The sequence below is a fragment of the Chelonoidis abingdonii genome, chromosome 23, assembly GCF_003597395.2.
Source record: "Chelonoidis abingdonii isolate Lonesome George chromosome 23, CheloAbing_2.0, whole genome shotgun sequence".
In the NCBI taxonomy this organism is placed as follows: domain Eukaryota; kingdom Metazoa; phylum Chordata; order Testudines; family Testudinidae; genus Chelonoidis; species Chelonoidis abingdonii.
The window spans coordinates 9215049-9239340 of record NC_133791.1 but is presented as its reverse complement, the minus strand read 5'-3'; the positions used below and the strand labels follow the sequence as shown (position 1 = coordinate 9239340).

General features: G+C 48.8%; 1 protein-coding gene across 1 annotated transcript in view; it reads left to right on the top strand.

Annotated features, from left to right (window-relative positions):
* PLEKHN1 (pleckstrin homology domain containing N1) overlaps positions 1 to 16300 on the top strand; it is a 42314-nt gene extending 26014 nt beyond the window's left edge. The window contains exons 9-16 of the mRNA XM_032779960.2: positions 6320 to 6389; positions 8138 to 8292; positions 9538 to 9732; positions 10481 to 10744; positions 11672 to 11824; positions 12645 to 12857; positions 14269 to 14317; positions 15071 to 16300. Coding sequence (XP_032635851.1) covers positions 6320 to 6389; positions 8138 to 8292; positions 9538 to 9732; positions 10481 to 10744; positions 11672 to 11824; positions 12645 to 12857; positions 14269 to 14317; positions 15071 to 15261 — 1290 coding nt within the window. The 3' untranslated portion in view covers positions 15262 to 16300. The remainder of the gene's footprint in view (positions 1 to 6319; positions 6390 to 8137; positions 8293 to 9537; positions 9733 to 10480; positions 10745 to 11671; positions 11825 to 12644; positions 12858 to 14268; positions 14318 to 15070) is intronic.
* The last annotated feature ends 7992 nt before the right edge of the window (positions 16301 to 24292 follow it).

The window sequence follows — 24292 nt, the reverse complement described above, 5'->3', positions numbered from 1 at the left end:
CTGCCTGGGTATTTCAATGTCTGGGAGGAGGCAGCTTCTGTGTTTAGTTGTGGCTCAGAACTGGCTGGGTAGCAACCCTGCGATCCTCTCCAGCTTGAGACATACCCTGCAATGCTCTCCAGCAATCTCCGCTCACCCTGGGCTGGCTCCATCTAGCTGGCTGAAAGTGGGTTGATATTCCTTTAAACATAGCATCCGCTTGCAATTGCTCAGGCAGAGATGGCCCATGTGATGCAGGGTTTCTCTGGGGAGGGGCACAGGGAGTTGGCTGGCTGGAGCTGAGGTTGCTAGGTGCGTTGGGTTTGCTTGTTGTCTTCACTGAGTACATTTTACCATAAGCTGAAGAGTGCGGCACAGAGTACTGGGTGAAGAGTGAGGATCCGGAGCAACATCTGGACCTGCCCATAAAGGCATGAAAATCTTAGCAGCAATGGGAAATGTCTGTGGGGTTTCCCTACTGTAGTCAACACTGAACTCATCTCTGCTGTTGGGAGCAATGCCAGGAGCTTCAGTGCAGATGGATGGCTCCCATTCATAAGAACGGCGATACTGGGTCAAACCAAAGTCCACCTAGCCCAGTATCCTGTCTTCTGACGGTGGCCAATGCCAGGTGCCCCAGAGGAAATGAACAGAACAGGTAATAATCAAATGATCCACCCCTTGTCGCTCTTTCCCAGCTTCTGGCAAACAGAGGCCAGGGACACCATCCCTGCCCGTCCTGGCTAACAGCCATTGATGGACCTATCCTTCATGAATATATCTAGTTCTTTTCTGAACCTGCTTATAGACTTGACCTTCACAACATCCTCTGGCAAGGAGTTCCACAGGTTAACTGTGTGTTGTGTGAGGAAATTCCAAGCACCATGCCATCGAGCCTGGCTTTGTAGAGGAGAGAGAGGTCAGAGGAGTGGAGAGGCCAAGTGGGGAAGTTCTGATGGGCCCAATAATTCCAGTGTTGACCCTGCACACACTGAGCACCCAGTGATATCCTAGCGTGAGCCAAGCTGCTAGACGCATTGCAATGTGGGAATGGGAGGAGTTTGCTCGTTTCCTACAGAAGATGTTGGAGGGAAGAGAGTCAACAGAAGCAAAAGGGACAGAGGGCTGGGGGGGGGGGTCTGTATTTCTATCCTCTCACAAAGACGAAGGTCCCAGGAAATGCCCATCACTGACATACCATACACAGTGTCTCCCCTCTTGGCCCTGGGCGGCAGGGTGGGGACATACTTTGGAAGCCAGAAAAGGAATGAGCAGCAGCCTTAGCATCAGCTGTGACTAGCTTGACACTGGATGCCCCAGGGGTGGAGAAGAGGGCTGGGGCTGGGGTGAAGGGACAAAGAATCCAGTGATAATTCCCCCTCCCCTCCAGAGAATAGCCTACATTTGGCAAAAGCAACGGAGCCATTTTGGCTACTTGGTTTGAGTCCCCTTAAGGGGGCCTGGCTCTCAGAGAACCTGGAACATCCCCAGCTGAGTATAGGGCCGCTTTAAAGGGATCTCAAGCTGGGCTTCTGAAATTACTAGTCACTTTGGAAATCCTAGGCCAGTGATACCAGACCCCCAACCCCCTTGGCATCTCCTTTCCGCCAGGGTAGCCAGGCTTTGCTCCCAGGCAGTTCATTTGGGTCGGAGTCAATGGCTGTGATTCATCAGGCTCGTGAGACTGCAGCAGGAACCTGCTTTTCCACAGACATGTCAAGGCACAGGATCCTCCTGCCGAGGCTTCTGCCGCGAGCATGGAAGCTAAGATCCAGGGCTATAGGAATGGGGAAGAAAGCACCAGATGCTTTTCCTCTTGGGCTCCGTGCAAACGGCAGGCGTTGCCATTGGTGGTGGCTGGGGGGAGGGGAGCGTCAGGTCCCCCGGGTTGGAGCTGCTGGTGCAACCTTTGCCTAGGACAGCAGGTTCTGACTCACCTCTGATGGGAAAAGGCCCCAGGGCTCGGTCTGGAATGGCAGGAGCTGCCTGTGCATGTGAGGAAGCCAGCTCTGTGCCAGGGGAGGGAGAGAGGAGCCCAAAGCAGCTGAGGTGGAGGCTGTGGGACTCTGCCTGTGTGTTTTCCACGCCTGGGGATTGCTAACCTCCTTCACAGAGCGAAGCGGAGCACGGGTGTGTGTGTGTATGTGTGTGTGTGTGCGATCAATCTCTGCTCCTTCCCCCCGATGTTGCAAAGAGCATTGTTCGATGCCCAGTGAGGGGTCGGCGGCTGATGGGGTCGCAGCGCTGGGCCTGCACGGCACAGGATTGCAAACAGGACTGCTTTTCTTCCCTTCGGAGTAGCGAGCTAATAGCCGAGGCTGCTGACCAAAGCTGGAGCTGCCCCCATGAGCCAGAGGAGCATGTGGCTGGGAGAGGGAAGGGGATAAAGTACTGGATAATCATGCGCCTTTCTCCCAGGCGACATGGCCCCTCTCGCTTCCAGGCAGACAGTCCCATCCCTTGCTCTTGCTGAGCGACCTCCCTCCCTTCTTGCTATGCAGGCCTCTCTGCAGGCCATGGGCCTGAGGTGGCACCTACCAGGCAGCTGGCACTGCCTTCTGGACAAGTCACAGGTTCGGTGCCATGAGGAGGTCTGTAGGATGCAGCATTGATGTGCCCTGGCCGAAGCTGCAACAGCTCTCCTCAGCTGCAGGGCGGATTACTCCGATGCGGTGGGGCTTTGGAGACTGCCAAGATGGGAATCCCAGAGGCTCCCCACCTCAACTCTGAAAGCTGATTTTCTGTACCAGGCTTGCCCACAACCAGGAATGCCAGGCATTGCTGAGGGTTGGCATTATTTCCCCACACTTGCTATGCTGGCAGGGTGGTAACAGGAGACTTTCCCTGCATACTTGGGTTTAGAATGTTCCGCACAGCAACAGCTTTCCCAGCTGCAGTCTCGACATGCAATTAGTATTCAGGGTGTGGTTACTTCAGTCAGACTGAGATGTGCTGGAGCAATAAAAGTACCGGCACTCCGAGCCCTTTCCCAGCACCTTCCATCCCAGCGCCTCACAACGCTTCACACGCACTCATTCGTGAAAGCCTCACAGGCTTTATTATCCTGGTGGGGAAACTGAGGCACCGAGCGGTGACTGGACTTTCCCTAGCAAGGTCACACACAGAGCAGGTGGCAGAGCCAGGACTAGGATCCAAGGTGGGGTAGGATCAGACCCCAGGAGTCCTCACTCTCAGGCCTCCCCTGTTGCTCTAATCACTAGCTCACTGTCCTTTAATGTGGCTAGCTGCTATTACAGAGGCCCTAGGACTGTAGAAAGAAGCACCCAACTACTGTGAAACTATTCTAGCTCCATTCTTCAGCAGACCCATGTTTTCACATCAGTCCCCTAACAGTGGTGCTGTACAACCAGCCAAACATCAGGCACATTCCCAAAGCCAACCTTACCCACGAGGGCCAGGTTTGCAAAGGAGAGTGAACTGTGCGAGCCTGCAGAACCACAGGCCGACTTGTCGTACCAGTGTAAACCATCACTTTCACGGGCCAGCCGGAATTGCCGTGTGCACCTGCGCGTTTTCACCAGTGATTTCCATGCACTGTGCTGTGAACAAACAGCCCTTGATTTCATTAGGGCCCAGAATAAGAACCTGCGGGAACATATTTGATTTCAGCTTATTGCATAGTCATATCTATTCAAAATCCCTCTTTAGGGCAGCGAGAGGGGCAACTCCAAAGGGGTGTGGAACCCAAATGGATTGGGGTGTATGTTCTGACTCTAGAGACTCATTGGGAATGATGGTTTCTGCCTGCCTCTGATATGTGTGATAATTATATATGCTCAGAGCCTGGATCTGTATTGTCCTGTGCCTTGTGCAGTGACTTACTCCAGCATAGAGTGGGTGTTGTACAACGCTACTGTTCTGGTTTGGGAGCATTTCACACCTATTGTGTACTGTACAAGACAGCTGAGAATCAGGCCAAGGAGCCAATTAGTTGGGCTGTATGGAAAAAAATTGTGCACTAGTGAAATAGGCTGGGAAGATCTGGCCCTGAAAGAACAAGTGAGGTCTGGAAAATTTTGAACTGCACTGAGCCGCACTACAGATGAGTTTGGCCTTCTGTCTGGAATCAGTTCTGCCCATCTCCCGTTTCATAGGTGTCCCTTCACCAGCCTAATCACTAGGGATGTCTGCATGAAACTGGACCTTTGTTTTTTAAGCACGCGTTAGTTCCTGGCTCATCTTCCCCACTCTGAGGTCACTAGCCTCCAGGGCCGCCCAGAGGATTCAGGGGGCCTGGGGCAAAGCAATTTCAGGGGCCCCTTCCATAAAAAAAAATTGCAATTCTATAGAATACTATATTCTTGTGGGGGCCCCAGTGAGGCCCGGGGCAAATTGCCCCACGTGCCTCCTGTCCTCCCCTTCCCCCCCGGGAAGTCCTGCTAGGCTCTCCCAAAGACAACACGACTGGCTGCTGTGCAAATTATCCTTCACTCACAAACAAGACTATGATGACATCCGGCTGCAAGTAAACAGGGCTCTCAAGAAACAAAGATCCCGGTGCCCTGCAGTTTCCCCTGCTTAAAAAAAATAAAATAAAATAAAATAAAAAAAATCTCTTATGTGAATTGTTTCCAACTAGCTGTGGCTTTACAATCCTGGGGTCAGCTGCTCTTTTACAGACCAATCCTGCAGCTGTTGTGCACCCAAAACCCAGTGGATGCTTTTGGGTACTACAGGAAAATGTGGTTTAGACCCTAACTGATACCCTAATTGTACTAACTCTTGGGAGAAGTTCTCCTGAAAGGCCACGCCACTGATGTAAAGATGCTATCAATCCCCTGGCAAATGGTAACTCCTGCTGCATTCTAATCCCTGCTCTGACTGTCCCTAGGCAAGTCACTTAACGTCTCTTCCTCAGTTCTCTCATCGATTAAACAGAGAAAATAGCACTTCCCAGGCTGGCCTGTTGAGAGGATTTATGTTTGCAAAGCTGGAAGGTCCTAGGTATTTTATTTCACCACATGCCATTACGACTGTATATGATTTATTTAGAGAGACATCTCTACAATGACACTTAATGGCACGTCAAGGTATATTAATCCTTAAACCCATAACTAGTGATAATGTCTTCATCAATCTTACTATTCTGTCCACCAAACCAAACGAAATGTTGTCCAGGGCAATGTTTGCAATCCATGTGGGGCAACCAACCAGAAAATCACTAGAATTTGAAAATAGCAGCACAGGAGAAAGCATATGTTTTCCACAGGTCAGAGCTCAGCAACTCCTTATAAATAATTTACATGGGTTGGGCATTCGAGCTACATTCACAATTTTTTTAAAGGCTTTTTTTTTTCTGTGCATTATGTGAAAATTCATAGGAGAGACTGGGATTGTGGCTAAGGCACTGGGGTCAGACTCAGACGTTCTGGGTGCAATTGCCAACTCTGCCACAGACTATCTGCCTGACCCTGGGCAAGTCACTTAGGGTCAGATTTTTTAAGGTATTTAGGCACCTAAATACTTTCTGAAAATTCTACTATAAGGAGCAGATTTCTGAAAACACCTAAGTGATTTAGGTGCCTAAGTCCTATTGACTCTCAGTGAGATGAAGGGCTTGTCTACTCAAACAAAATGTGGCAAGCTGGGGGTGCATCTACCTTGCGCCACCCTCTCAGTGTCCATGTGCACCCTGTGGATGGGTGTGAACGGTTGGTTTATGCACTTTGACCTAACCCTGGTTCAAAGAGGACTACGGGTTTGTCTGCACTGAAGCGGTGCTGCTGTGCCACTGTAGTGCTTCAGTGTAGACACTGCCTACTCCGATGGGAGGGTTTCTCTTGTCAGCGTAGGTAATCCACCTTCCAGAGAGGTGGTAGATAGGTTGACGGAAGAATTATTCTGTTGACCTAGCACTGTCTACATGGGGACTTAGGTTGGCTTAACTCTGCTGCCCAGGGATGTGGGTTTTTCATAACTCTTCTGTCGATGTAAGAAGTGTCTGTGCTACACTGCCACTGAGGCACATAGCCTAATAGTTGCACAGACAAGCCCTGAGTCACATTTGAAAATGAGACTCAATTGCTTAGGTGCTTTAAAAAATGTTGCCCTTAGTCTCTCTCTGCCTCAGTTCTCTATCTGAAAAATGGGGATAATACTGCTTCCTTTCTTCCACCTTTGGCTGTCCGGTCTATTCAGACTATAATCTCCGCATTGTCTCTCCTTATGTGTGTATACAGCACCTTGTACAATGGGAGCCTGCTCCCAGTTACAGGTTCAGATGCTACAACACAGAGCCTGAAGTTTAAAAAGTAAAAGAGGGCAAATGTTGACTGCTCTGACCTTGTGGAATTCTAAGCCTGTTCCTTTCTACAAACAGGGAGAACTGCCATTGAATGCAATACAAGTTCATTTTGAAGAAAACCAAAAAAGCTCCTTTCTAATAGAAGGTACGTGACTGATGCAGGCTGGATACTGCAGTAAGAACAGTCAGACTGATTCATAGGAATCCGATTCAGTCATTTAAAATGTAGGTTCCAAAATAAGATTTTGCACCTGAGCTTTATTTTTAGGTAGCAGGGTGGTGGTAGGGTTCCAAAACTTAATCTGGGCAGACATGTTTGCATCAATGGAAACATATTTACACTGTACCAGTGAAATGTCTGTGTTCAGAAACCATTTTCTACTACTGCGTGAAAGCCAGAAACTGAAAATGAATTGACACCCCACAAACAGCAAATTAAATTTACTAGTCTAATTTCACTGTTGGAGCTGTGTGAAATACCAAAAAAATCAACCAGCAGGCACCCCAGGATGACAGGGAGAGCTGCTCAACTTTTATTTTTGAATTTTGACAAGAAATTTCATTGAAATCTCAAATTTCTAAATGTTGAGGATAAAACAGAATTCAGGACAATTTCCACAGGTATTTTTTCCTGTTTATTTTAATTCTACTACACCTAGTGATTTTAAAGCATCATTTGTTGACTAAACATTGGGAGGAACAATTGTTATGATTGTTTCTTCATCCCCTTTTAATTTATGCCTAAACTTACGTACAGTAAAAGCTGTTTTATCTGGCACTTCACAAACCAGAAAGCTCTGTACACTGGCATTTCTTATCTTCATTGCAATGCTGGTTTATAGTCTGGTTGGTGAGGGGCTGGCAGGGGATTGGGGCATGGGAGGGGGTGTGGTGTGTGAGCTCTGGGAGGGAGTTGGGGTGAGGGAGGGGGCTTGGGGTGTTGGAGGGGATGCAGGGTGCTGGATCAGGGGGCCACTCACCTTGGGCGGCTCCCCGCAAGTGACGACCTGTCCCAGGCTCTGGTTGCTCCCCCTCCCGCTGCCTTGAGTGCTGGCTGCGCAGCTCTCATTGGCTGGGAACCATGGCCAATGGGAGCCTGGGGGGTGGCGCCTGTGGGCGGAGGCATTGCGCAGAGCTGCCTGCTACGCCTCCGCCTAGGAGCAGCCAGAGCCCGGGGCAGGTCTCCGCTTGCAGGAGCCACCAGAGGTGAGCACCGCCCGGATCTGGCACCCCGCACTCCCTCCAATGCCCCAACCCTCTGCCCTGAGTCCCCTTCCACACCCAAAGTCCCTCCCAGAGTCCGCACTCCATACTTCCTCCCGTGCCCCAGCCCCGCATCCCTTCCCACACCCAAACTCCCTCCCTTTTAGTTAACTGGCATTTTTTACTTATTGGCACCTCTCCTTTCCCCAATGTGCCGAATAAAACAACTTTTACTGTAGTTATTGAAATGACATATACATAACTATCACTTTTTTTTTTTTTAAAAAAAAGAGCAAATGTAAAGAATTCTGTGTTTTGTGAACTAAAGAGAAAGGTGGGGGAGGTAATATCTTTTATTGGACCAAGCTCTGTTGCTTAGAGAGACAAGCTTTCCTGAACTAAGTTAGGAACATATTTAATTCTCTTAAATCATTCAAAACCGGTAGCTCAGCAGCTGGCCCATTGCTGAAATGCAGGTGCTGATTTTTCCAGAGTAGATGCACAACAGGGGAAATTCACCCAGTGCCAAGGTCCATGCAGCACTTATGTCCTACTTACACCTTGTTTTGGTGCATGGGCCTGGTGTGGACCCCCCGCCTATGGGGAATGTTTGTCCTCAGTGGATTTCAGAGGGGAGAAAGATAGACTCTCAATATGCATCATTAACCATATGATTTATCTTACTTCCAGGCCGACTAATAAACTCAATCCAGGTCATTTGCCCTAGCTACGAAGATTACCAGGAGTGGCTGTACTGCCTTAAAACAGCCCAGTTTCGAAATGCTGACTCTTCCCTTTCGGGATCAGAAAGCTTCTCGGGATCAAAGCCACCACACCTTGGGCAGGTAATGTATATTTATTGCAATTTTGTGCAATTTTAATGATGCATTGGTACAGTGACAATAATGGTGGCTTACAAAGGTGGCAGCTGGTGCTTAATTTGTAATGGAAGAGGTGCTGGGGCTCGCACAATTTTTCTCCTTTCATAAATGAAGCAGCAAGCCCAGGACAATGAACTGCCAAGCCTAGAGATCCCAGCCATTGAGAGCTACGCAGCCAGCACTCGAGGTGGGGGGCGAGGGCGGGGAGCAGCCAGAGACCAGAACAAATTAAGCACTGGTGACACACCCCCGACCCCCATCCTGTTCCAGTGAGTTCAGGGCTTGGAAATTAGTGGAGGACATTTTTCCCCCTGCTGAGCGTCTCATGATTTAAACCCCAGACTGCTCATTTCTTAAAGACGGAGAGGTAATTCACCTGAGATGCATCTCCACTGATACGCCCAGATCGGCATTAGGGCAGCAGCCTCCAGCAGAAGTATCTGAAGGGGAGATGGGGCTTAGATAATCATAGAATCTCAGGGTTGGAAGGGATCTCAGTAGGTATCTAGTCCAACCCCCTGCTCAAAGCAGCACCAAATCCCCAGACCGATTTTTGCCCCAGATCCCTAACTGGCCCCCTCAAGGATTGAACATGTCAAAGGCGTTTCATTAGAAGTTACAGGGATGGAGTAAAGGTAGATGAAGGCTCTTGGATTCGCTCTGCTCTGGGGAGCAGGGAGAGGAAAGGCTGGGAGTGGACTGTCTCAGGGGGTGGGGTCAGAGTCTTTCACCAAATAGCCCAGCATGGCAGTGAGCAAAATTGTTTCCCATCTAATGACTGGCCAGTGTCCAATGTGCAATGAGTTGACAGTTCTCGCTCCAGTTCCCGGGTGTGATGTGTCCCTGCCTCACTAACCACCATCACAGCTGATCCCTGTATATGTCCCTGGTTCGCAGTTCACAAGCACTCAACTACTTTCCTGCACCTAGAGGTTAGCGCCTCCCTCTCACGCGCGTAGGGGAGTTTGCCATGGCAACCCAAGCTGGCCCTGTTCTGTGCCTAGTGAGGGGACGCTGGGCTGTCAGGCCAGCACCAAATTCACATAGACATTAAAAGAGCAGCCAACGCTAACGTGGCATTGCCCATGGATCTGAGGGCGAGCTGACCACTGGGCGTCTCTTTCGAAGCCTGGGGGGATGTTGCGGGAAATGGATTAGCCTGAATCTACCAATGAGAAGTATTGGTATTTTTAACCATGCCCAATGTAGTTCCCAGGCAGCGGGAGAAGCTCACTCACCTCCGATGGCCGGACAAACTCCTGGACGTCACGAGGCAAACTTACCACCTCAACCCACCACTCTCAGCACAGTGGCTCCATCCCTGACCAGCAATCATTTGTTCTGATGCCTGAAGGCAGAGTGACCGAAGACCCACTGTCCCCAGGCTATGCCCAGCCTGTCCATGTAAGTGAAGTGAGGTCTCTTGGGAGCCTGGGGGATACATAGGGGTTCAGTTTGAACGTTGGGGAGGAACAGGTGTGTTCAACGGAGTCGAGGTTGCGCTGCTGACCAGGAAAGCTGAATGAAAGTTACTCATTGATGCGGTGGCCTGAACAAGTCATTTAAATGCAATTAACGAGATGAAATGGGCGGCACTGGCTTAATTTGGTTAAACAAGAGTTTAGATCAGCAAGAGAATTTCCAAAGCAGTTAATACACATCAGTATCCTCATTAATACAACAAGTATCAGGGGGTAGCCGTGTTAGTCTGTATCCACAAAAACAAGAAGGAGTCTGGTGTCACCTTAAAGACTAACAGATTTATTTGAAAGCTTATGCCCAAATAAATCTGTTTGTTTTTAAGGTGCCACCTCATTGTTTTTATTAATATCACACTAGAAGTCTGTATTAAATCCACACCATAAAGCTATGTTTGAAGAATGGTGAGGATACAACAGGAAGGTACTGAAAGGTCAGAGAATCTCCAAGTTAAGATTACTGCACACCCTTAACTCTGCCCCTTTGCCTGGAGGAACTAAAATTCATCCTTTAATTACACAGTCACCTGCTAGTTCATGTTCACTGTAACACGAGCATGTGTGTATTCTGGTAGGTGTGTGCCTAATCACATGGCTGTGTGCCTGTGGGTGACGTGTGTCCGGACTCTCACTGTTACGACAGCTGGTCCATAGCATTTGTTGTCTTGTTTCAGTGCCTGGCAAACCCCAGCTGGCCAAGTACCGGGATCCCCAAACCAGAACTGAAGAGGGGCGGCAGCGCTCGCAAGTCCAAAGGCAAATGCGGACCTACCCAGCAGCTGCAGCCTGGCAGCCAGGACTCGGAAAGGACTGTGTTTAGCCTCATTCCCGAAAACCCCAACAGCGAGCTGCTGTCGCCAGTGTACAACGATCCCTACTCTCCACTGAGCTGCCAGCAGCACCCAGCGGTCCCCCCGCTGCATCTGGACTCGAACAACGTAAGGGTTTCTCGTCTCACTAGGATGCAGATGACATGGCCGAGCCCTTTCCACTCCAGCGCCTGCATGCTCATGGTGGGGAGGGGAGTGGAACAGATGGACCAAAGGGATTCGGTCACCTGCCGACAGAGGCATTCATATTGCTCTCCATGCTCCCGCCCTCCATTCTGCCTCACTTCCAGAAGCACCGCCCCTTAAATGGCAACTCACAGGAAGTGACTTCCACAATAGCAGGTGTTTTGGGGGCAGGAATGAGAAAGAGGATGGGCTCATCTCTGCTTTGGATGGAGCGGGGTCTCATTAACCCCTCACATGCTCCTGGACCTTGAGCCTGAAGGCTGTGTGAGAGCTGCTCTGACTGGAGCTCTGCTGGTAAAGAAGAGGGGTTTACATGGTGAAGAGGGCATTAGTGTGATAGAGGACATGGCATCTCCTCTTCCTGAGCCTTTCCTACATAAATCTGGTCTCTAGAAGGTCAGAGAGGCAGGATCAGCTTTAAGCATAAGCAAAGCAATTGGTCGCTGTCTTCCGTGCAGGCTGTGTAGCTAACTGGCTAGTTCTCTCTCCTGTTACAGATAGGAAAGCACTGACATAAACTTTTCTTGCAGCTTAGAGCTCTGTACATTGTGAGGCTGGTTTTGGGAAGAGGCCAGCAGTGTGTTTCATATCTTTTTCCATCAAGCCTTACCAAGGATAAGAGCCTACTACTGGTTCACAAGCAAAGGAGTTACCCCTTAAGCTCCAGTGCTTGTCGCACTGAGTTCAGTCCCCACTGATGGACAGTTATAGAGCCAGGGCTCTGTGGTTCTATGATTTAGGACCTTGTTGCATTTGGAGTTAGAATTCCAGGGGAATCCCACCTCATACCCCTGAATTAATCATTGTGTCCATGAGACCTGGCGTTAACTTTTTGACTCTTCCTTTCAGCTGAATCATTGGAGCTTGGGGGAAAGTCAGACTCCGGCAGCTCCCAGCTCTGTGGAGAAACCAGCCCTGCCCCGCTCTCCCTTGTACGCTGACCCCTACACCCCGACCCCCACCCCTGGACGCAGGGTTGCAGATTCTGACTTCCTGGAAGAGGTATTATATGTATGTGACCGTGGGGCTGCCTAGGGCAAGAGGAGTCGCATCCTTGGTTCAATACGCAGAGCTTTGGCAGCATGTGACCCCAACAGAGCCGTGCCAGGCACCGCAGGCCTTTTCTCCTGGGCGAGTGTTCCACAGGTCTGGAAATCTGGTGCCTCTCTCTTTGGTGACCAGCAAAATTCTCTGCCTGTTGGCTCTGGACTGAAGCAGTGAGGAGCTGGTTTCCTCTGTCCAGATGAGGGTGTCAGGTGACCCAGGGATGAGCAAAAATGCACCAAAGTGAGGTGGGGGTAGGGAGTGAGCTTTGGTTTCCACAGACTAGGGGATTCAGATTCAGATCTAGGGACCGCTTTCTCCAAACCCCTGAGTTTCAGGGGTGTTGTGAGGAGGCGGGTAGATAAATCAATGAGCTCATCTCTCATAAGCTGCTGCCATTTTATCGCCGTCCACTAGCAGCTGCTATCTTGCTGCTAAGCAGCAGCTCCCTTTCATCTCCCCTTTGCAGAGCCCTGAGCTGCCCTTCAGTCTCTCCTCCATCACCCCGGATGTGGCACAGTGTCCCCTCACCCCATCCTTTTGCATGGGCAGGATTCCCTCTGGAGTTCCTCATCATCGCTTAGGGGCATGGCAACTCCCCTTCCCTCATCAAGGGGCTGCGTGTCAACTTGGTGGATTTTGAAGTTTAGACCCTGAACCTCTTTTTGTGGCTCTGGTATTTTATTGAAACATTGGGGTGGGTGGAGGTGGGGGGCAGTCAGGGAAGGCCCCTGTCCAGGGACAGCAGTTACCAAATTGGGATTTGTTCTCTTCTAAGTTCTTAAGACGTCATGGTCAGACTGGCTCAGAGCAGCTGAACGGCTACGCAGAAATCCCAGGAGCCCATCACCCTCCACTGCAGAAGAAGACCTCCCACCCATTGTCCAGCAGTCGCGGCAGAGATCCATCCACAGCACAGAGATACAGCATCCCTAGCACCTCATGTCACTTCCCGCAGGCATCTCCCTCCGACACTTCCTGTTTTACAAACGTGAGTGCCAAGATGGGGCCTCTGGGTCGCTCCCACTGCCACCAGATGTGTTTGTGCCCTCAGGGCCCCGAGTCTGATACCAAGCACGTGTGGGCACAGGCGCTAATTCCGAAGGTGCTCCAGAGCTGGAGCACCCATGGGGGAAAACTGATGGGTGCTCAGCATCCACCAGCAGCTCCCTGCCCAGCTCACCTCCACCTCCGCTCCGCCTCCTCCCCTGAGCGTGCCATGTGCCTGCTTTTTCCCCTTAGCTCCCAGTGCTTGTGCCATGAAACAGACATGGACAGTGGTAACAACAGCATCCCTAGTGGTACATGCCAGACTAGGTCAAGCAGTAGGCTGCTGCCCAGATCCAGACCGGGGTGTTCTGTAAAATAGGAGTGGGTTTGCTCCTCCCGCCCCACTATGGCTTACAATCTGCAGGAGAGTTGGGCGTTATTTTAATCCAGCGATGTGCAACTCTGGTAACATTTATTAATGAGTCAAATCCCAAGGTCCTTATTTATGTCTGTCTTAGGCATTTATGGCATTTATATTTACTGTAGTGCCTGAGTGCCTTACAATCTGTAATGGATTTCTCCTCACCGGACCCCCGGACGTAGGGAAGTATTATCCTAATTTTACAAAAGGGAAACTGAGGCACAGAGTGGCTAAATGACTTGGCCACAGTCACGGAAGAAGTCTGTTCCAAAGCAGTGACTTGAACCCAGGTCTAGCTAGGTTAGTGCCCTAACCACTGGACCATTCTCCTCTATATTTGGAAGCTTTCCTGCGGTTATCATCCCCACGGAGCCTGAGCCTTGTAGCGCACATATCCTCACAGGTCCCCACGCAGGTAGGGTCGGTATAATTATCCCCAGTCTGTAGATGGGGCACACAGAGAGATCTGAAGTTCTGAGTAGCCACTATTTTTAGTTTAAGGCAATGGGAGCTATGGATACTCAACAACTATGAAAACCAGCTCCTAAGGGACTTGACCAAGGTCACTCAGAAATTCTGTTGCAGAGCTGGGAGTTGACTGCAAATTGCTGAGTCCCAGTTGGGGGCCTTAGGCACAAAGCCAGCCTTCTGCAGCATCCTTGCTCCTGCAGGCTGGTGGGGGCTGAAGATGGAGCTCCTTGCCCAGGGAACGTCTACAGCCCTCGTGAAGCCCATTTTTTCAGCCCAGGTGTGACGCATACCCAAGAGAGACCTCTCTGAGTGACTAAGAAAGGTTGTGGACTGGGTCCAGCTGGACCTGCCTATTATGCCAGAAAGATGATGGTCACAATGCAGCAGTGTAAAGTATTTGACCCTCGGGGATATGATCGGGTACACCCTGGAGGATTTGGATGTGGGAAGTTACAAAAGATCCCGGCACTGACATCCCAAATGCTAAGAGACACCCCTCATCACTATTTCTTTCCTCTAGATCCCCTCCTTAAGGGAAGAATTTCTGGGATCCTCACTGAAGTCCTCAGGTGAGTCCCCAAGGAGCCAGAGAGAACCACTGTCTGGTTCCAGTACAATGCAACACCAGCACTAGATTTCTGCCTCTCTTCTAACATGGTCTTAGCTGTGCTCAGCCCAGCCCAGCTGTATCTCAGCACTTTCTAAATCTGCCAGCAGCTGCTGTGTGTTCTGCAACCCACGCTGCATGGTTGGTGTCTGCCATCTTTGGGTAGCGACAGAAGAGGCCCCTTCGCTATCCCCAGACTCCATCTCTCTGGCTTACGCTAGGGTTTGCATTTGATACTTGGGCATTTTTCCAGGAAAATCATTTAGATGCAATTACTCCTGGATTTGGTGGCGCTGGGGCAGTGACCCAGGATAACATCTGACCTTGTTCATCTTCTTGCTAGAGAATGACACGGGGCTTTCGCTAGGTCCATTGCTTCCTTGTAGACAAGTGGCCATGTGACAAAGGCAAACAACCCACTGCCAGTCATGGCTGGCCTGCACTCCCAGTAGGCATCTCAGCAGCGAGACCAAGAACTGTAGGGATGGAGCTCTCCCCAGGAGCTGGACCATCTGGGGCCAGGGCAGGGCAGTATGGGTCAATCATGCTTTGCTGATCCTTCTCTTGGATCTGCTCTCTGAGAACTTCTGCTACTAGATCTCTCACTGCATCACCTTACCGCATTGTATATTTTTGGAAGAGATTATAATAGTGTAGAAATCCTGTAGCAATCAATGTAAACTGCTTTGTTTGTCTCTCTTTCTCTGATTTGCAGAGGGAAGCGCTGGTGTTTACAACCTGCCTGGGAATGGCCGCGTGAGGCACGACTCTGCATATCATGACTACGCAGAACTCCAAAGCTTCCACAGCGACTTCAGTTACGACAACCTCTGGGAGGCTGGGGAGAAGGAGTCGGGCATCCGGCAGGCCGTGCCCTTCTCCTGCCAGCAGTTTTATCATGTATGAAGGCAGGAAGCCAAAGCAGTGCTCATAAAAAGTCCCAGGCCTGCTCACCCTGACCACTTTGCTTTCAGCCGTGCCTTTTAGCTGTGAAGCGTGTAAGGTGTGTATAGAATGAGCAGGGGGAAGGATCCCTCCAGTGACTGTGTCTCCTGTGTGTGCTGAGCTCTGGCTCCGGCAGGTTTTCATCATATTGGAACTCTTCCACCAAATCTTAATATGATGCCCACGAGCATGAACAAGACTCTATGAATCCTAATGAACAATGAAGTACCTCCCTACCCCCCAACATTTTGACAGTACTAGGGGATCTAGGATGCTAGGCACTCTAAAGAAACCCACTGTCCCGGCTATGTAGGGAACCGGGTTTCGTGAATAGCCATTGTTCCATGCAGTAGAAAAGAAGCCTAGCTCCTAATCACGTTCCCTTCGGCAAACAGGACATTGTGTGTATGGAAAGGTCGGTGACTCAGAGGGGATAGAAGAGGAGAAACATGGGTTAGCATGTGTGTTAAGTATTAAAGACCTATGCATCGGGAGACCTGGTCACTTTCCTTTTCAATGGAGCTGCTTAGTTGGCGACATCTGGGATACCTTTAAACCTTGAGCTCTGTTGATTAGCCAGACCTTTCCCCACTAAGCATCAAGTCTGTGAAGCCCTGTGAGCATTCATGATCACCTAACGTCTGCAGCGTGGGTAACAACTGCACTCAGCCCATTGACTCGGTGCAAAAGTCAGAGCTGGCAATGGAGGTAGGGTAGACAGAAATCCTGACCTGATCCACAGGCCCTGCTCAAGCTAACAGAGGAGGGTCATGTACGGTCCACCTCTGTCTCCGGACACCGCTCAATCTTCCCTGCTAGTGATGGCCCAGAGACTATGGTGGTGGGTGCTAATGAAAGAATCTGCATAGCTTGGCCAGCATTGAGAAAGAGACGAAGAGGAAATCTGTTACCTGTGAAGTGCTCCAAAGGGCATGCGTTTTCCAAAGAGTTCTCCAGGTGAGGATACCCCTGGATCCCTCCATGAGACTTTTTCTCTCTCTCCCATTGAGACCTCTGCAAGTTTACTGAACTCAATCTAAACTCTGCCTCTTGTATGTCTGGGCAACGGGAGTGGGCAGGAAATCATCATTAAGCAAAACTCCTGCACGATCCTCTGAATGCTCCAATAATCTAAGGAATGCTGGTGTCCTGAGCTCCCCTCCAGGGCCCTTAGGAAGGCAGAAGACCACTGCACAAAAACCTTCATTCCTGGGGGGACAGTGTTTGAGCTTTATCATTTTGCAGCTGCTTCAGATGGATTCTTCGGCATATACAGGGTCAACAGCAAGCCAAAGTGCTTTACCCTAGGCTCCAAATTCTAACCTGCATTCCCCAAGCAGTCTGTAGAACAAAGCGTATTAAGGAAATCTCTTTCTTTCACTGGTGGAAGTGAAACAAGCCACTAGACTGTTGTACTTGAAATTTTTTAGAAGGTAATGAGCAAAGTTTACACGTAGGTTTTGAGTGGAATATTTGTATTTAATATGTAAATGTGGGTGAGTTAAAAACTTATTTAATTTTGTAGCTATGGATGATGAACAATACTGTGAGACTACCAGCTGCCGACACATTTGTGCTGTGTGGGATAGTTGGGTCTTCTAGCTGTTTTTGTTTTGTTTCAGGTTTAACTTTCCTATTGGGAGGGTTATATATATGATAACTTAACACTGAGAGGAGCTATTTATTATGAACAGAATTGCACTGGGGAATGTCAGAGGCACATAGTTTTCTGGGATGCAGCTGGGCTCACTGAATGTTGCTGTGTTCACTGAAATCAAAGACCTTTTTCAAGATCTAGATTTTTATATATATAATAGCAGAGATTGCAATGTATCAAAATAATTTCCTGTAAAGTATTCTGGTCAATTTCTGCAAGACTGTACAATTCTAATCATAATACACCCACCTGTCTTCAGAACTGAGTCTCTATTTGTCCTCACCTGGTTTAACTGAGGGATTGGTGGTTTTCTCTGTGTTGCTGTCATTCCTTTCAGCACCTGAAGGACAAAATTACTTTTCCCCACTCACCCTAAGTCTTTGAATCACTAGCTGAAGGAAGAATTTTCAGACTGCCGACAGCCTGCGCTGCTCAGTTTAGACCAATCATGTGCAAACACCTTATCTAGGAACAAATTCTCTAGTGTGTTCTTCGGGAGATGGGATTCATGCCAGAGGCTAGAACTCCAGAGTTTACAGACTCTGTTTTGCCCTGCTGTCCTTGGAATCTTTCGGCTGGAAAGGTGCTTTGCAAGTATCAGTCAAAGAATTCAAATTGCTCAACAGCTTTTACTGACCGGGGTCACTTTGCCTGCCTGCGAAGTTTATCAGTTATGCTGGCTGCAGTCCAGTAATACAGGAAACTTGCAGAGGGCCAGCACGAGCTGAAGTAGATCATAAGTGATGCATAAACCTTTAGCTGAACATTTGCACAGGAGTGGATTTCACTCAAGAGGCACCTTCTCTTTCTCTCTTGTTTCTCAATCTTTCAAACGAATCTAGCATTCTGCAGCAGCTGTGACTGTACTATCTAGCTGTAACATCTTCCCCCTTTCGAGAGTGGGAGGGGGAAGGAAATCAATTAAGGCATTCTGGGTGGAAGCTTTGCTTTGAGTGGAAATAAAGTCCCAGGCCCACTGGGTGAGTGGAGTGAAGGACAGACCCAGATCTTCCAAGGTAGAATCAGTGGGAGTTAGTCATCTAAATACCTTTGAAGATTTAGATGTCCCTCCAGGTTGGGAATGGTAGGTCAGGCCATGGGTTTGTCTCTGAAGTCCATAAAGGGGAGAAGCAGCTCCAGTTCTCAAGACAGTGATCGAGCATTAAAGAAACTATGTCTGGATTTAGCCTGGAACAAGGCTTTACAAATGTCACCCTGTCTCTACCCATCTGCTGCTCCTGATGGAGACGTCTTCTTTCAAACCTGAGTCACTTTTCCTTTTCTGTTTGTGACAGTCTACTCTTAGCCTGTTCGACTCTTAAAGAAATGTTACCTTTTTACCTGGTTCCCCCTCTCTTGTGGAGATCGATTGATGTGAGTATACAAAAGAGAGTGCAGCTACCTTCAAAACATGCAGCTCAGGGTTGTAAGGAGAAGTCGGGACAATGTCTGCACTGGAAGAGTTAATTCAGGGTCAGTGTTTAGGCCCAGCTTTTTAAAGCTATTTAGGTGCTGCTGTGCTTGACTGTCGATGGAATTTAGACACCTGAATGCCCACTTTGCTTTTGAAAATGAGACTTACGTTCCTAATGTAATTAAACATGGTGACGCTGAGCGCAGCAATGCCTAATCTGGGCCTTAGTTACTACAGATCCAAGTACTGCAGAAAATGCCCGACAAAGAGAGAGATTTGATGGTGGTGAAAATCTAGTGTATTTATCCCTCTACAGAAAATATTCCACCAAACTGCATTCGTTGTGCAGCCAGCTGATTGTTGGGGGATTAGGCGTTATCACCCTGTCACTGAAATACAGCCATCTCTGGGGTGGAACTTGGCAATCCTGGAACAGCACACAGTAATGTAGCACAGCGGGATAGAAAAGGAAACCTACTTTATCCAGATGCAAGTGCAGGCAGGATAGCGTGAGGCAGAATGCAATAACTGTGATATCTTGGCCATCTTCCATGCTGGGTAATCTTGCAAAAAAATGCCATGGGGCTTTAATGACCACAGTGCCAAGGCCTCGATCATATGTCTGGTCTGAAAGACAAAACCTCTGCTGTTGTTGCCCCTTCACGCCGTTCTGGGCTGGTAGTTGAGTGCTAGCGATGGGAGTAGTGCCAGCTATTGGGGAGAGAGACACCCTCTGTGGAATTGAAGCCCCCATCCCTGAATGTCATTGGTTAAGTGATCTCTAAGACCTGGGCTGCAGACTGTTTTTGGCCTGATAGAACTATGCTGGTTACGGGGGTGGCTTTGTTTTCTAATCCAAATCGTTATAATGGTACGGACCCAACTGTGGACCAGTTATACTGTTATAGCTTAGTCCCTTTCCCAGGTAGGAATATGCCACTTTTATATTGATGTAACTGCATCGGACGCCACACTTGGGGGGGCAGGGGGAGGGGGTGGTACCACTGTAATAATACTGGCTTAGTTTAAGTGGTAGCACTTTTGTGGGTGGACGAGCCCTAAAACGGTCCCCAGTCAGCACCCCTAAACAGTGGGTGAGCTCAGATCCCAGTCCAAGATTCACAGCAGCCCCGAATATTTTCCCTGGGAGCTACTGACCAGCCTGACCCTGGCAGTTTAGCTGTTGGGAGTTGCTATTGCAGACTGCAGTGGTATATTTTCAAGCTCTACCTTATATTCTTCTCTTGTGACTGAAAACCCACCTCGCTCTCCGACATGTTTTTCAGCCAGTCCAAGGTTTATAAATAGAGAGTTTAATTAAAGTAACATTAGCTATCTCAGTGCTATCAATGTGGTGTTACTGGTCAGCCTCATCTTATGCCATTGCTTCTGCCCCCCTGATTAGCTGATTCCCAAATCCACTAAGAGTGTTGAACAAGGCTGCGTGAGAGTGGACGTTTGCACGAGGCTATGTGGTGTGTTCTCTTTCCACTGATGTTCTTGTGAACTTGTTGCTCGCACGAATGCTCGTGAGGTAGTTGTGAATACTCTGAAACCTCTCAGAATTAATGTGTGGCTTTAATTGAACAGCAGGTTTTTTGTCAGGGCTCTGCAGCCTGACGTACCATGCAGAAATAAATTACCTTCCTATGAGAACGTGGGAGAGCATTTTGTTTCCCTCTCTGCTGCGTGAGAGGTGAAGAGAGATCTTTTCAGAGCTACTGTATTATGTACATAGGAGGGAGCATCATCTGGTATTTATGGGGACTGGGAATTCAAGAGCCCTGAGTTTGCTTCTGGTTCAGCCACTGACTCCCTTTGTGACCATAGGCCAGTCCAAGTAACATTTTGTGCCTCAATTTCTTCACCTATAAAATGGGGACCTGGACTCCTATGGGGCTGGGGGGATTAATTCATATTGGTAACAGGCTTTAAGATCCTTGGCTAATGGAAGTTTCTCTAAGTGCAAAGCATAACTGCAGGGCTCTCAGAAGCCAGAGTTGTTGCACTCCTGCTAAAGTCCTACTCTGCCTCTATGCTGTGCAGCACTTGACCTTTGCTGTGAAAAGCACTAAAGCCCCCCACGGCCCTTAGGCCAAGGAGGAGTGGCCTGGGCCGAGTGCCAGACAGACGGGTGGAGGTGCGGATGGGACAAGAAATTGCTTTCCCTGAAGACTCAGTCTGAGCAGTGGGGGGCAGGACCAAGAACTGGGACTTGGCCTCATTCCCATGCTGCTCGAGACCAGGGAGAAGAAGGAACAGGACAAGGCTGCTGCATCACTGCAGAAGAGCCCATTAAGCTAGGGGTCTTTCCACCAAGGCTGTGGTTGCGGGGACTAAATTCACTTCCTCTTCCCCCCACCAAAGCCCAGGGATGTCCCTCATTGAGCCCCCTGAGGGCTTTATGATGAAGATCCAGTCAGCTCCTCCCAGAGTGGGATGGCATGACCCCTCTGCGTGTAGTCTAGTTGATTTGGTGCCCGAGGCATGGAAGGAGCTAGGGAGATATCCCCGGCCTGTTAGTCCAAGCTGCCTTTCAATCGCCGAGCAGTTTAAAGTAAAAACCAGCCAGCTGTCATTTCTGTAGGACTCAAGCAGGGTCCTCTGCCGGCTTGCTAGGAAATGCCATTCATAGAGCTGGCTTGAAATCATTGGAAAGCTATTGCTTTCCAATCCCTTTTGAAGCCCTGGTGGTCCAGGCAAATGTCTTGGAAAGCAACTGAGCAGAAATTTCCGCTGGAAGCTACGCTCTGATTTTGTTGTGGTCAGATGAATCATTAGTGGGGCTATTGCTTGAACTGTCCATACTGTTGTTATATTGGTTGCTGTAGAAGAGAGAAATTCAGGATCTATTCCCATCCAGCAGCTTAAGCGTTACATTATATAACGGAGCCCTTTTGAAGAAGGCTGCCACGGAAGGCAGCTGAGCTGAGGAGGTAATTATTCAGTGTGCACCTGTCTGACTTTTTCATTTGCTTGGCAAGATGCGGTGTCAGATGGGGAACTGCACGCTAGGTTAGGATACAGTGTAGGGTAGCATGTCTCCCACCTGGCATTTCCAGACTTCAGCAAAGCCACTTTCTTTGGCAGAGTGAAACAGAAATGACCTTTTCAGTAGGTCCGAGTCTGGATTTTTCTATTGTGCTGATCCCTGCTTTTGCAAAAGATGGTCATTCTTGTTTCCTTGTTGTAGGGCAGGATATTGGCTCGTGGACCTGTCAGTGGTATGGGAGGTAGGAGGCTACAGAGCGTAAAAGGTCATTGACTAAACCAAGCAGGAAAATTACAGGCATGTCAAGGCTGGTTTTCCCTTTAGGATACTGGAGAGGTTGCTGGTCTTTCAAGTCTGGCCCAACTCCCAGAGCTTATCCCCCGATACTGGCTGTGGTTTCTGATACTTTGATTTCTGCAGTGTAAGCCACTCCTTTCCTATTGCTCTGCAACAGGGTAGGAGGCATTTATCTTCTAGTTATTCACTTCACCCTCTTCAGCCTTCTGTAGAATACAAAAGGAGCCGCAAAGCATGTGAACCCAGCTCAGTGTGATCACATCTTGATTATCTGGCATTTTCCACAGTGGCAGTTCTCAACCAGGAGTCCAGGGCTCCCGGGGGGCCATGAGCAGGTTGCAGGGGGATCCGCCAAGCAAGTTTGGCATTAGACTCACTAGGGCCCAGGGTAGAAAGCCAAAGCCCCCCCAGGCAGGGCTGAAGCCTGGGACCCCGAAGCTTGCTACCTGGGCTGAAGCCGAAGCCTGAGCAACTTAGCTGTGGTGTGGGGCCCTGGGCAATTGTTCTGCTTGCTACCCCTTAACTCTGGCCCTGGCTTTTATATGCAGAAAAACAATCATTGTGGCCCAAGTGGGCTGTGGAGTTTTTATAGCATGTTGAGGGGAGGATGCAGCTCAGAAAGAAACCAGTTGAGAACCCCTGTTTTAGAGCAAAGATCTGTGCTTTCTGCATTTAGGCCCAGATCTTCACTGAAACCAGTGGGAGTTAGGTCTTACGGCCCAGATCCTTAAAGGTATTTAGGTACCTGATTCAAAGGCCACTAATTCATAGAATTTCTGATCATAGAATTTTATACTGAGCAGAATTTCCCCAAGTAATTCCTGCATTGAGCCCATATCTTGTGATCTGGCCCAAGCCTATTGTCTTAGGAAACCCTCCAATTTGGATTTGAAGATTTCATGTGATAGAAAAAAACCCTCACCATATCCCTGTTCCAATGGTAAATTCTGGCCCATAAAGAGCTAGTGACCATGTTAGCTACCACTGGAATATTGTTATTTCTGGGATAAAAACCCAGTAAGTGTTGAATGGCTCCCAGCAACTTACAGTTTTAGAACCGGGGGAATAAATGAGGGCCGTATCCAGTTAAAATGGCAGGATATAATGAGTTGGCCAAATTACAGTCTGGGCCAGCAGTCCTGGTCTTGCAAAAAAACCCCAAACTGCACATACATACACTCAGTAAACACCTGATACTCCCGCTGTAACCCTGGTCCTCCTTTCCTCCAGCCCCGCCCTCTTGTTTGTAACCCCCACTCACTGTGTTACATCTAATTCTGCAGGGCAGGGAAGGTGCTTTTCTGCTTGGCCTCAATAAAGCTTCGCGCGTTTTGGATCCCCACGGTTGAGACTTTCAAGGCTGAGCAGGGGATTTAGACACAACCCCTGTTCATCTCAGTGGCGTCCTGGGGTTGAATCCCCTAGGCTGGCTTTCTGAGATTTGAAGGCCAGAAGGACCGTTGTGATTGTCTAGACTTCCCTCCTGCAGAGCCCAGGCCGGAGAACTGCCCCACACTGATCCCTAGAGCAGAGCTTTTGGAAATGATCAGTGATGGAGAATCCCCCGTGACCCTGGGTAAATTGTTCCAATGGTTAAAAATTGATGCCTTATTTCTGGCCTGAATTTGTCTAGCTTCAACTGCCAGCCACTGGATCCTATTGCAATAGGACCTAGGAGTTATGAACACCTCGGGAATGGAGATTGTTTGTAACTCTGAAACAGTCGTAATGCTGAACAAAACGCTATGGTTCTTTCAAAAGGTTACAACTGAACATTGACTTAATACAGCTTTGAAACTTTACCATGCAGAAGAAAAATGCTGCTTTTAACCATCTTCATGTAAATGAAACAAGCACAGACAGTTTCCTTACCGTGTCCAATCTTTTTTTTAAACTTTCCCTTTAAACTTTCCCTTTTTTTTTTTTTTTGTAGTTTGCGTTTAACCCAGCACTGTGCTGTACTGTGTTTGCTGTCTTTTTTTGTCTCTGCTGCCTGATTGCGTACTTCCGGTTCCAAATGAGGAGTGTGGTTGACTGGTCAGTTCGTAACTCTGGTATTTGTAACTCTGCGGTTCTGCTGCATATCTTTCTCTGACAGACTGAAGAGCCCATAATTAAACATTTGTTCCCCATGTAAGTACTTATAGACTGTAATCTAGTCACTCCTTCTCTTTGGTAAGATAACTAGATTGAACTCCTTGAGTCTGTCACTATACGCAGGTTTTGTAATCCTCTAATCATTCTCGTGGCTCTTCTCTAAACCTTCTCCAATGTATCAACCTCTGTAGGTACCAGAATTTGGGTTTGCGATCAGCACCAGCTCTTGTTTTTATGATTTCTTTTCTCAGGCTGAGCTATTCAAACAGCCAGTCACCTGGTTTTACATCTCATCTGGAAGATTCCTGGTTTTGGCAGTACAGCTGCCCCTGCAGGGATTCTGGGTCCCTGACTCAATGGGGATTCAGAGGAAAGATTGTTCTCTAGTTATTCAGCTTTGTGCAGAACCTCAGGTGCAATCCTCCACTGCCTTGCACCTTATGTTATCATTTGCACCTGTGCAGAGGGAGTGGGAAATGATGCCAGATCAAAAGTATTTGCAAATGTGTAAATAATGATGCAAGGTGCCAGAACT